The sequence below is a fragment of the Cyrtonyx montezumae genome, unplaced genomic scaffold (assembly GCF_038088225.1).
Source record: "Cyrtonyx montezumae isolate F1298 unplaced genomic scaffold, pur_monq_1.0 scaffold_7, whole genome shotgun sequence".
NCBI classification, from domain to species: Eukaryota; Metazoa; Chordata; class Aves; order Galliformes; family Odontophoridae; genus Cyrtonyx; species Cyrtonyx montezumae.
In genome coordinates this window covers 5,556,147-5,569,727 of record NW_027072078.1, presented here as the reverse complement: position 1 = coordinate 5,569,727, position 13,581 = coordinate 5,556,147, and the positions used below count along the sequence as shown (strand labels likewise).

Genomic DNA, 13,581 nt, shown 5'->3' with positions numbered 1-13,581 from the left:
TGGTTCAGCTATAAGGTAGGGGCCTGAGCAGTAAGCACACACCTTCAAGCTTCAGATATGAGTATCAGTGCTTGAGCACTGTGGCTTGCAGCTTGCTTGCTGCAGAAGGTAGTGAAACATACAGATGACTGTGCAGGCTTACTCTTGAAATAAAGCAGCAGGATAAAGTCACTTAAACTGTATTTTCTAGGTACTAGATAACTAGAAATGGGCGTTCACTTGAAATTATAAGCTGGAGAACAATTACCCTCTTAACTGCATTATACAGATGGATGCCCAGCAACATCCTGCTCCACGGCAGCATCAGGCAGGGGTTCCGAGAAGCAATCCATGACCAGGTCATTCATCTGCTCTTTTCTCATCAACTTTTTGCTTATTCATGTAATTTAGCCCTTTCTAATGGCACGACAAGGAAAACTTGAGTATCCCACTCTGTAATCAGAGTTGACAAGACATTGTTTGTTACAGTTTTAATGCGTTATTATAATAAAACTTTCAATATTGATATAGGTAAGTACTAATGCTATAGATGCAGAAAGTAATAACCAGATACATATCTTTTAGGCTACAATATTACTTTTTGAATGGATAATATGTGGTTCATATTAATAATCTTCCAAAATTACTATTTCAATTCAACGATATATAATTCTATTATAATATATAAAAGGTGAAAAGAAGTAACTAATTTGAGAGCTAGCCCCTACCTTTTATTATGGAGGGTCTATTTCTAGCACTACGGGTCATGCTGCAAATTCTTATCTTCACTCACATGGCTAGACTTCATTTTAACTCACACAGCTGGCTCTGCCCCAGAATCACTTTTGCTTTTATTTTGGGCCCTCACAGGTATGGGCCTGAAATATCCCACGTTAACACGAATGAGAAGATTTCACTGGCTGAAGTCGAGTTTCATCAGCAATAAAAAGGCTTCAGAGGTAGGGAGAATTCTCTGAAATACAGTCAGAAACAATGGCAATACGTTATCATTATTTCTATTCTAAGTCACTTATATATATTTTAATACCCCAATGCTGCAGCTAATAGAGGACTGAAACGAGGTAAGAACCTGAACCATCCCCCTGGTAAGATTCAAAGCTCCCAATGAGAAGTTCCTCCTGACCTTCCTGCACATGTGCAAAAAGTAGGCATGAGAAATGGAGATCAGCTGAAGGCTGGGTGGAAATAAGGCTCTCTGTGCTGTATGTTTTCGCCATAAGGAACATTCCCCTGCAAATCAAACTGCTGCTGATCCATTCTACCACTGATGTTATTTTTGTTACGCGGTCTTTTTGTGGTTTAGTAGAAAAGGGATTAGCTCCAACAGTCAGCAGTTCATGCAAGAAGATGACAAGAAGGCAAAATTTGTCACGGTGACATCAAACTGCTAACACAAACGGATCTGTTACCCTTTCTCTCTTGCTCAGTGAGACAGCTGCCCTCAAGGTATTAGCCTCTGAGCATCCGTGATAAATCACTGAAGGATAAGAAACCCGATTATCCCAGCACAGCAGGGGTAGAGGATGCAGAAGAACACAGAGCAACGACATCCGTGAGGCTTATAATGAAACATTTTTGATATTCTTAAGTAGTTAACAAAAATTTATTGCAAGAGATAGTTTGTCACTAGATTTACAGTTTCAGAGAACATAGTACAAAACATAGTGCATCAGCTTTGTCTAAACATTAAATAGGTGCAAATACACAAGGATAAAAAAACAAAAAGTGTATACTTTACAACAGAAGTTATAGAACTATAAATATATTTTATATACATTATACATATTCTAAGACATGAGCTTCACTTATATATAGAGTTCGTATCGGTATCAGACTATTCAGTGCTTTAGTTATAGGATAGGTCTGAGCTTTACATGGATGTTTGCATCGCTATACTTACAGTAAATGCTTCCCAAGGAAAGAGGGATTTCAACCAGTTTGTTTCACAGGACCGCTTGCAAAGCCGAGGAGTGCCAGGAGCCCCACGTCCATCCAGATGGAGGCTCCTTCAACCCCAAGAACCCAACCTAGAAGAGAGGCTGCAGCGGCAGGACGGCCGGGTGTGGGGACAGCAGGGAGGGGAACACGGCGTGCGGCAGCGGCGAGAAGGCCAGCGGGGCCGGCTGCAGCACCGAGGGCGGCACCAGCGGCAGGTGCGGCGGGGCCACAAAGGCTGCGGGGCCTCCAGGGCAAAGCCTGGGCCCTACGGGCAGGTGAGGTAAAGGTGCTCTGGCAAGGGCCGGGACCTGCGAGAGGAAGTGCTGGTGGGGCTGGAGGGCCTTGAGCGCGCTGGCGGCGGCGTGCTGCTGCAGGACGGTGTGGTGGATGGTGGTGACCGAGGTAGAGCACAGCGGTGGCTGCAAAGGCAGAGGCTGCAACGGAGAGCTGGGGGGCTGCATGGCCGGGGGAGGAAGGGTAAACTTCACCTTGCTGGCCAGCATGTTCTGTTGCATGAGCTGCTGGTATGCCTCGGATGGGAGGTCTTTGAATTTTTCATGGTTATCTGGAGGGAATATCAACGTCTGGTCGGGAAGGGTGAAGGGGGCTATCAGCTGCTCCGTAGCTAAAAAGGTGTGGCTGTTGAGGTGTGCTTCTTTGAATGGCAAGGGTGGTGGGCTGTTAAATATGCCGGAGTTGCACTGTACCCAGTCACTGGTCACCTCATTTATCTTCTCGTGTGGCAGAGACTCAGCCAACTCATAATGGCAAAGAACCGATTTTGGGGGAGCCTGGTCCAAGTGTCTGGTGGGCGGTGGAGCTTTATAACGAGCTTGACTTTCATGGCTGTTTACATTTTCAGTTCTCTTTTCATCCTTCAGAGCATCTTGTGTGCTCGCAGCCGCTGGAGCACCCTGCTCGGGAACAGAAGCAGCACAATGTGTGGCAATGTCTGAAAGCACGCCCAGCGTGCTCTCTGGTGCTGCATAGTCTGTTGACTTCTCCTGTTCCAGCACATGTACGCTACCCATTGGCAGAGATACCTTGTTTTCCTCCAGCTGCATGGTTTCATCAGTACCTTCTGCAAGATCAGCTTTGGAATTCACGTTACTATCCTCTACGTTGTCTGGAGTCGAGAGTTCTCCCAAAACGTTTAATGTAGAACTTGCACAGCTTTCTTTACAAGGCCCGGAGGCCTCACTTCTCTCATTCCTGTCGATGCATACATGACTGATTCTAGTTTTCCTTCTCCTGACTTTTCCTTTTGCCTTGTGATGCATACCTGAAGCGCTTGCTTGCCTGACATACTCCTCTGCCAAGCACGCCTCTCTGTACGAACTTTCATCCGATGAACAGGAATAGGCGTGCTGTCTCCGCTTCCTGTGCGATCTTTCTGGTTCCTCTGTCAGGAAGCTGTAACCTCTCTTTACGGACTGGTGGTGGCCCGGACTCTTGTCGTCACTGCGGTGCCCTAAACATTTATGTTCTGGACTGCAGCTTGACCTCCTGACTTTCCAGCTACAACAGGTTTTAGAGCACAGGCAGCTGTGCTTCCTACAAGTTCGAGCCAGCTGCCTCAACTGTTTGCGAGAGCTTGCTTTTCTCTTTCTGTGCAGAGGTTTACAACCGCTGCATTGGTCCCTACTTTTTGCATGCCAGATGTCACATAAGCCTCTGCCCCCATGGAGGTGATCTGATGTAGCCATGACTCTTTTATGACTGCTTTCAGTGTCAGCTTTTTGATGAGACTGCTGTACCTCATTTGTAGCTAACCAGATATTCCCTGCATCATATCTGCACTTCTCTGGGTTATTTTGGAGGTGCTGATGTTTATTTTCATCTCTATAAGTCATTTCCTTTTCTATCACTGAGGAAATCTCCATCTCTGCAATTGTTGCTTCTCCACAAGGATGATAATGATGGTGATGACAATGACATAATTTTCTTCTCCTTTTCCGTTTTCTACTTTTGTGAAGCCATTTTTCATGACTTTCTTTGATTCTAACTTTGTTATATTTCTCATCTATCACAGCATTCTGTCGTAAGTGATGTTTTGAAGTATGATACTTCTCCGGATTTTTAATCCTGAATGACTCACCAAAGGACACTTTATTTTGATTTTTTGCAAGATCAGAATTTCTGATGAGAGAAATGTCACTTATAAGGGGTACTGTATAGTCACATGCATTTTTACTTATTTCTGCTTCAGGATCTCTGCATTCTGAAGTAGGCTTGTTTGTAAAATCTGAGACTGAGCTATGGTTGGATTCAGTTGTAAGGTGCAAATTAGGTACGTTTGCCTGATGCTTAGGTTTTTCTTGACTATCACTTGCTTTTGATGACCTGAAATCAAAATACAAAGGGTTACAGCTATAAGAAATGGATGGGTCTGTACTTGTGTAAATTAGCATTTCTGATGGCCACTGAAGAATATTAGATCCGTGTTTGCTGAGAACAGGAACAAATGGTTCACAAGATCTCTTGCGTGTGTCCAGTTTGCTTTGGGGGGCTTTACTGGCATCTTCAGAGTGTGATAGAACTAACGCCTCCGTCCCCAGCTTCTTTATTTCAGTTTCATCTGTAAGTAAGTCACTGTTCCCATCTTTACCGTTTTCCACAGCAATGTCCCGCAGAGATGAACAATCTTCCACAGCAGTTGGAACATCAGCTCCGTTCCCCAGCAGCTCACAACTGCTGCAGTCCAGGGGCAGGACTTGAGTGCTGTCCACTACCACAGACAGTGTTTGACCCGGTGCATCCGCAGTACATACATCAGTATTGCAGCCCTCCATGTCAGAAGACACCAGCTGCTTTGAATCGGAAACAGCAGGAATTAATGCACAGCTCTCTGGCTCTCTGTTTTCTTCATTGGCCAGCTCTTTTGATTCCTGATTTTCAGGATCTTCTGCTGCATCAGTGCATTTTTCTACCAGTGGGTGCAAACAGCTTTGTTTCTCCTCAGGACACAAGTCTATTTCTGTTGCTGATGGAGACTGAAGATTACAAGCCCCTGGAATAAATCTGCTTCTTCTGCTAAGTCCATGCTCCATAGACGTTTCATCATTATATTCATAGAAAACAGCAGCTGAAGACTCCAGTTTGACTACTGCTTTCTTAGGAAAAGCAAAGGAGAACCCAACTCTGTGTCCTTGAGCTCCTTGTACTTGATCTCCAAATTTGTTAGTTCTGGATGTATTACTACATGCATTTTCAGGAGAGGAAGAAATATCTGAAGTAGCATCTTTGCAATCCTGTGCATTGTGCATCTGTGTACAGCTGAAATCCTGTTTGCTGGAAGAATCTATGGCAGTGCTTTGTGGGATATCACTGGAATTATCCCGCACAGTCACTGTCGTGGATTTGAACATAGGTCCACTTCCAGGAGCACTAGGAAGGCAAACAAGACTCAGAGTAAGTACCTCTCAGAGGACTGCAGGCATACACAAAGTGTTACATTGGTATCAAAAGGATTTTTAACAAAAGAGGAGGAAACTGTGGATATGTAGATATAGAATATGAATAAACTATCTGATTTTATAATAGGACTGGTGTAAAAAAAAAGAAATATTTTGTTGTGAGGTCATTGGACAGAGGGCTACGTTCATATATAGTTCAGTTCTTCTAGATGCACTTGCTGAACTAATAAGAGATGGTATATTTCCCTAGAAACCTTGCTTCTCTTCCCAGTATGCCATCACGGTTACACCACTACTACTACAAACAGCAGAGATTTTATATTTCTTTGTGCTACAAAATATATTAAAGCAGAGAGTACCTCAGAGATCACTTCCCTCTTAGTCATGATCCCAGTGACTGCTTCTCCACCCACAGGCAATCACCCAGCAGCTCCTTTCCTATTTGTGTTCACAGACCTGTTGCAAGCTCAGCCATTTATTTCATGGAAAAATAATATCAGGAAAAGTATTTCAGCTGACAGTGGTGCAAAAGTGATTCATCCCTCTTGAGAAAAAGATTTATCACAGTCTACTTCTGTTCTTCATCTCATGTCCTCTTCCCATCTGTTCTATATGACTTAATAGGAAGCAAAGAGAAGGAAAAACTGCTTAAGCTGGCAGTTTTCTGGGATTCACGGGAACTGTTCAGCAGTAGGAGTAATGAACCTAACTACATCAGTCGGTTTTGTTTTTTCTTTTAATTTTGGTTTGGTTTAGTCAAATTATTCTATATTTTACAGCACAGTGCAGAGCGCTATTAGATGAAAGGTCACTGGAAAAACTTGTAAACATGATTTAGGACACCAAAAAGTGCTGCATTAAATAACAACAAATGCACCACAAACACACGTTCTTTCACAAACAAAATAAAATAGTTATTTCTTATCCAGAACAAACCTAGAAAATACTAGTTAAAACAAATCCTGAGCGTCTGTTTGTATCATACCTCCAAGGACAGAAAGCAGTAGTGTACAGCAACTACTAAAGCTCAGAGAAATTCTTCTCCAGGGACTAGAAGGAGAACTCTGAAAAAAAGTAATCGACAGAAAAGGCACCTACAAAATCTGTGCTTCACTAATGTGGAAAAGGGGGATAAGAAGTTTCTCTTCCCTCTTTGTCCTGAATTATACCCAGGTTTTGTAAGATCCTTAGGGAGAATGATATCTAAAGCTGGGAACATGCTCATTGACTAGTACGTTTGAAAAGTTAAAACAATGATAGAAGAAAAAGCATTTCCATGTGATTTACCATCAAAAGATAAGTACATACATAACCAAGGTATAACACTGATCTTATCAAACAGACCTCACAACTTCCATGTCACCTCCACTTGCTTAGGAGACTTCATGTCAGTATGCTGCCCACCATATAAACTACGGAGGAACAGACTATCACTGAACAAGAACTACAAGTCATATGGGCTGGCTTCTCTGTTAAATCATCTGGTGAGATGAAGCCTGGATAAAATTTGCATTTCAGCATATAATTCTTCCCCTGAGGTTCCACTGTGAAAAGTCAAGTCGGTATATATATATATATCTAGTGTCAGAACTGCACAAATAAGAATAGTCACAGCCAGCAATCTCAATATTAATTTCAATAATATGACTAGATTCAGCATCAACATGTAGGACTAGCAAGGATTGACTTCTGCAGTGAGAAGTAAACATTCTGTTAAGATGAGGAAAAGGAGCACTTACCTTTTAATATATATATATAAAAAAAACAGTTATTGAGATTAAAGAGGAGATTTCTGGATGCTTTCCCAGGCAGGCATTTTGAAAGCTAAATCATAGAAATCTGTTACATCCTAGAAAGATTCTATTCCTCACCTCATCAATGGAGCAGTGTCAGCCTTTGAACGTGTGACCTAGATCACTAAGCTTTCAATCAATATGCCTGGTTTTAAGAAATATACATGAAGCATATTTTTAAAACTAAAAATACATGTCATTTTAGCTCCACTAGGAAAAAAAAAGTTCAACATTTCTTCACATAGTGTGACTCAAATTACTGTACACACACTCCTTCAGAAATATCATAAAACCACGTGTGCAGGGCTCCAGCTGAGGGATTCCAGTAGCTCTGAGTCCCAGGTCATCAGCAAACAGCCGAGGGATTATTTTAAGGCATTCTTTGTGTTTCAGTAGCCATGCACTTACCACGTTGTCACTTTCCTCAGCTCAGCTAACTTGTGCAAACGTTGAAGGGCTTTTTCCTGTTTCCTTTCATCCTTTCTCGACTTGGATGCTACATTTCGAGCAAACTCCCTCTGCTTCAATTCCTTGAGTCTCTGCAAGAAATCATCACACATGCACAGAACAAGCCCAAGAATGATTAACATTTACAATGATAGTTACTTTCCGTAAGCAACTGCATACTCAGATTGATTTTCCAACCTAACCACAGGGATTCGTTCAATAACTTTATAGATTTCAAGCAAATAACAAAAATACCTAATGATTTTAGGAAGAGGCAAGCTGGGGCGGATATAACCCAGATAATTTGATAATACTTTTTGTGATTGATATAGACCAGCCTTAGTAGAACTAGACACTGTTCATCTAGAACCAGATTTTTAACCCCTTTGCTCTTACTGCTGAAGGTGTAGGACTGAAGTTCATAGGACATGGTTCCTCACCGTTTTGGTACAGACTCACTCCAAGATGCCTATTTTCAGTTTTCATTTACTGCGTACTTCTAGCTCTACCTATTTCTCTCAGGGAACTCGACAATAAAATTCCCACTGACACCACAGAACAACACTGAACTCAGAGGGAATAGGGAGAATGCTGTTAAAGGAATACTTGCACAATGTGGGGTGCAAAAAAGGTGCATTTTGTGCCTGCCCGAGTTATGCAGACACAAGCAGTTCTTTTTCTTACACCAAAGCACAACCATCTAACTATCACTTTACTGATCCAAGCCTCTCCTCGGCCTAATCAAGTCATTATGCGTTCAGCACATACAAGCTGTGGAACAGAAGAACCATTTACAACTTTTAAGCAATTAAATTACTTTGCATAACTGTTACAAGTAGGTGTCAATGTGTGAGACAGAAGAGTCTGGCTGCAGCTTCATACGCACAGCCTTCATGTTGGACTGTCTGCTTGTCTTTTCTGGAACTATTCGTTCTTGAGTTTCCCTTCTGTCAGATGTCCTGTCAAATAAACGGCCCTTCTTCCAGAATGGAAGGGTGATGGGCATAATTGTTCCTAGCATAACAGGAACTAGTTATGCAATGTGATTTTTTTTCTTATAACTACTGTCTCCAGCTTTTGCACGGACAGTTTTAAAAATCTATAGGAATTATTGCTAGGCAATATTGGAGGGGTTTACTCACTAAATGCATGCATATGAGTGGAGCTTTTCTTAGCCGTTAACTACAGAATATATACCTGGCCCAAGCTTGTTTGAGACCTGATCAAGAAGTTTCCAGAGTTACTATTTCCTGCGCATAAAAGGTCACCCAAGCGTAAAAATGCCTGTGTCTGTTCTTGGATATCTGTGGCTCTTTTCCACTTGTCCTTGTTCAGCCATCTGCTAAGTTACCATCACTGGCATTCCCTCACTGCACTTAGCTGTGTTAGTGATAACCAGCAGTGCACTTCACGCTGAACTGTGTTTGCATTTTGTTGGGTTTCGCTTGCGTTATACAAATGGAATTGAGATATTGCCCGGTTACACATAAAATGCCACTAGTCCATGCATTCTGAATATTACAAGGCCCCCAGTCAAAAATCATTCAGAGAAAATTAGAGAAACTAAAAATACCATACCTTATTCTTAAAAATCATAATTTCCCTAATGTTTCCTATGTCTTTCCATGTGGCAGGACTATTCACTAACGCTGAGTGGTTAGTTTAATGCTTGTTATTATTATTTGCTTCCATGGATCAGTAAGCAAGTAATTAGCAGGCAGTCATACAGTATTTAAACGTGATGCCCTCATAATATTATCCTCTGCTTATGAACCAGCTCAAAATGTGCAAGTCTTAGCAAGTAACAAGTTCAACGAACAGTTCACAATGAATAATTAACTAAGATTCCTCCAAGAGAACTAAATGGCTTCATAATGCATGATGCTGCCACAGCAATCACCCATGAGGTGCAAGCTCAGGTGAGCCTGCTTTTTGCCCTTGCTAAGGGGTCCCCAGGTGGGCAGTGCAGGACAAATAAAACAAAATAAGCACATTTCCTATGAGAGATGTTTCTGCTTCTTTCACCCATGCCTTCTTTTCCAAGGTTATTTCAAAGAGGTTTATCCAGCATTCTTCAAAAAGCTTGTGACAAGTTTCCTAGCTCCTCCCTGCATTATCAAAGGCACAAAACCAGATCCTGCTGCAGGAGACAAATGCCTGAAGACCTCTGTGGATCAAAGCCTCTCTATGGCAGAGAGGTATTAATGCATTAAAAGCACTTCTTTTTACAAGCCTTTTACCACCCTGAAAAGTGTTTTATTCTTTTTTTTTTTAATTTTATTTTGCAGTTGAAGATTCAAGCTTTTGCAACAACAGCACTTCAAAACTTATATACGACATAAATTAAAAATATGCTCAGCACACTGAGGTTGAATAGTGAGATACAACGTAGCTGAATACTACAATAACAAGTGATAAAGTGAGGAAGTAAAGATGGAAACAAGACACAAAGCAATTGATACATTCAAACCTGTAATTCCACATCTAAAGAAAACCAGTGGAACTTTAACACACGTCATGAAAAGCAAGGGGAGATCATAACATGCCTCAGGACTGATAATGCAGTCTCAGAGTGGCATTAATTTGCCACATTAAAAGCAGACGTCCTCCCTATCACCAAAACATCAGCTGAGGACTGCCTATTCAGAGGCCCTCATAGCCCGCCCTGCAACACTTACCTCACTGGGCTGGAAACAACTTCAAGAGGGTCACGAACTGATGGGAATGTTTTTTCTAATAGCAGGAGCCAGGGGATTTCAGGACATTGCAGTTCAGATATCATGATGTTAATGTGCTGTTGACCTTAGATTAACAATTAAATTATGTGGACTTTTACAAGGTTTAAAATACCATAAATTCATTTCCTGATCAATGCAAGTATAAATTGCAAAACTTAACAGCCATGACATCAAATTTAATTTATTGTTTTTTTTTAATTTAAAATCAGGAAAAATGACTGTACTCCCAGAAGCCCCTGAAGCTCTCTAGAATTCATATTATTGTTAGCTCCCTCCTCCCCTTTTAAAATGTTTCCACATAACACAGGCCACGTGTTGGTTGTTCAGCACTACCACAGAGGTGACACAAGAGCAGCACTTGGATTTATTTAAAATAAATGGAATATTCCTTCCCTTTAAAACGTTATACATTATAAAACATTATTAATGATGAATAATTTTAAGCTTCTACTCATTTTATAAAAGTCTGAATACTGACTGACACATGGATTAAATACAAGTCTTTCATAGCTACCACTGACTGTTCTAGAAAATGCATATTCCCCTTTCTCTGTTATAGTATGACTGCTTTCCAAATACTCCTTGCTAACTGAGATGTTTCATTGCTCCTTTATATGAATTATGGTATGACAAACAGAGCGACAATACACTCATTAGATAAGCACTTGTCACAGCAAACCCGATTAGTATCCTTTCACAAAAAGGATTGAGCTTAATCAATTATAAATAATAATGGAATATATCAGAGCTTTTGCAACACCTGCAAACACTCAAGTGGGGAATGGGATGTGCATTTAAAACACACAATGCTGCTTTGTAAGATGCAAGATACATCTATCTTCATTCTGCCTTTGGTTTTTGTAGGAAAATATTTCTCTGTTCTGCAAGTGGAGACACCTTCACCGTACACAGCAGGACAGAGCAGCACGAGCTGATGTGGTCTGCAGTGCTACAGGGACTTCAAGACCACCTCTCCTCTTAGCAAAAAGAAAAATTCCTTCTTCGAAAAGATTACACGAGAAATCAAAGCTCCGAGAAAGAAAGAAAATACAGGAAGTTGCACTTTTAGTGCTACAAGCCTTCTCCAGCAGAAGCTAAAGAAGGCAAGGTATGTCAACAGAAAGCAGAAACATAAAGGTTTCTCAATTAAATGGGTATTTCAACCACTCCAGTACAGAATAAGCTGACAATCCATTTGTTTTCATTCTGCCACCATGCAATTAATTGCTATAATACGCTCCTGAAACAGAAGAGGAACATAGGGGAATTTTAACAGCAGCCTACAGCTACCTGGCAGGGAGTTGCAAAGCAGTTGGGACACTTCTTGCTAATTACTGGGAAAAACTCCTTGCAGGGCAAAATTTGTAACAAATTTGCAGGAAAACGACATTTTATGTGGTCAGATATTAGGTCTTCCATACGACAAGGACCATTCAGATTGGGAATAATCCTTTTCCTCTTCAATTTCTACCAGAGATTATAGATATTACCTCCCTGACTGCCTTTTAAATAGTAGAAAAATCTAACACACACTAATTTAAATATCTACGGGATTTTGAAGTAACAAGTCCTCAAGAGCAGTGCTGTTTCTGCTGAGGAGGAGATGATTACAGAACTCACTTGGACTCGGTGGGTCCCTTCCACCTCCGGATGTTCTCTGCTCTGTACTTCCAGAGATGGCAGGCACGTTCATTTCTAACAGCCCAAGCAGCAATAAACAGCAAGCTCCAAGGAAGCTACACACTGTGGCTATGCTGTCAGTGCCATGTGCTGAGTATTAACTTGTCCATCATTAATGTTCTGCCGTTAGCATGACATATTTATCTCGGTAACACATACAAGCACAGCCTGATTATTAAACATATCTGATACCCTTTATCATTTGGGGGATTTTTATGACCTTTGATTTTAAGCAGCAAAAATGTGCTTTGCTTCTCAGCTCCCTCAAGCACTATGCAGCTGTTAAGAAGTGTTAAGAAAAAACTGTCAAGCTAGATTTTACATTCCGATCCTACAAAATAATAGATATTAAACTTCTTTTATAAGCATTGCTGCACAACTGAAAATTCACATCAGTCTTCATTTCTAACACATCTACTTTTTTTTAATGAAAGGAACTGCTGGATTTCAATGGAGGGACTATGACTAAACGGAACAAAACTGGACTGGTGTTAGTTTTTGAGACTAACTCATGCTCATCTATAAAGCATCTTTCTTGCTTTTTTGAATTCAGTTAGATTTTCCTATGTAAGTTTACGGGCAAAAATAAACAAAGCGGTCTTAAAATGAGAACTTCACTGATTTCAAAACTGAGGAAAATCAAAACGCTCCATATTTTGCATATTTGCACGTTTAGTACACATGACAGCTAGTTATCTTTCATGAAGATCTTACTAATTGCTCCTGATTAGGTAAGTGCAGAAGACATACCTTGGAGCAAAAGAAGAAAAAAATAACTATGCTTTTAAAAGTGCTTTCTTCAAAACGTATCTGCAAGAAACAAACTCATACTCCATTATGCAATGATTAATGCCCTTTCCAACATCGGAAGTCTTATGCTCAATTTGACATCCTTCTGCTAGCTGCACGGCTTCTGCTCCCCTACAGTGCACCCCTCTGCAGGATTCAGATAGTGTTCTGGCTCACACCATGACAGGGCTTCCAAGACTTTGACAAATAACAGGCTCTGGACTCTAAAGTGAGACTTTTGTTGCTTTTATCGTAAGATAACTATATTCTCTGAAGTTGACTAAGTGGCCCCAGTGTTGCCATTGTGCGAAAATATTGTTTTAAACACGCAGAATTGCTGAGCGCTGCATGCTGAATATTTTACCATCATCACTACAAACCATGTGTACGAGAACAGTCTGCTCTTACTGCAAGCTTTAGGATATTTCGTGTTAGCTTCGGCAAAAATCAGCAGTATGCTTCATAAATATTAAGGCCAAGACCAAAGAAAGCATCATAAAACCACAGAATTAGCATCTTGCCTATCAAATCAATGTTATTAGATAATAAACATGAAGTTGACACACATTTGTACAGCTGGAAAGTGGTTACAAATGCTAGTCCATAATTTAAGAGTATTTATTTTAATGACTCTAGGCCTAATTCTGGCGCTCTTGAACTCAACAAACTCATGCTGAGCTCAGGGAGAGCAGACTTTATAAATTCTGCATGGCAATTTTCAGCAACACTTAGGGAGCTTCTTCAGTCACAAAGATTAAAGATGGGATAGGTGCGTGTCAC

General features: G+C 40.9%; 1 protein-coding gene across 1 annotated transcript in view; it reads right to left on the bottom strand.

Moving 5' to 3' along the window:
* Window positions 1-1,613: 1,613 nt before the first annotated feature.
* ZNF804A (zinc finger protein 804A) overlaps window positions 1,614-13,581 on the bottom strand; it is a 137,059-nt gene continuing 125,091 nt past the window's right edge. The window contains exons 3-4 of the mRNA XM_065751278.1: window positions 7,556-7,686; window positions 1,614-5,325 (exon numbers count right to left, since the gene is read on the bottom strand). Of these exons, the coding sequence (XP_065607350.1) occupies window positions 2,028-5,325; window positions 7,556-7,686 (3,429 nt within the window). The 3' untranslated portion in view covers window positions 1,614-2,027. The remainder of the gene's footprint in view (window positions 5,326-7,555; window positions 7,687-13,581) is intronic.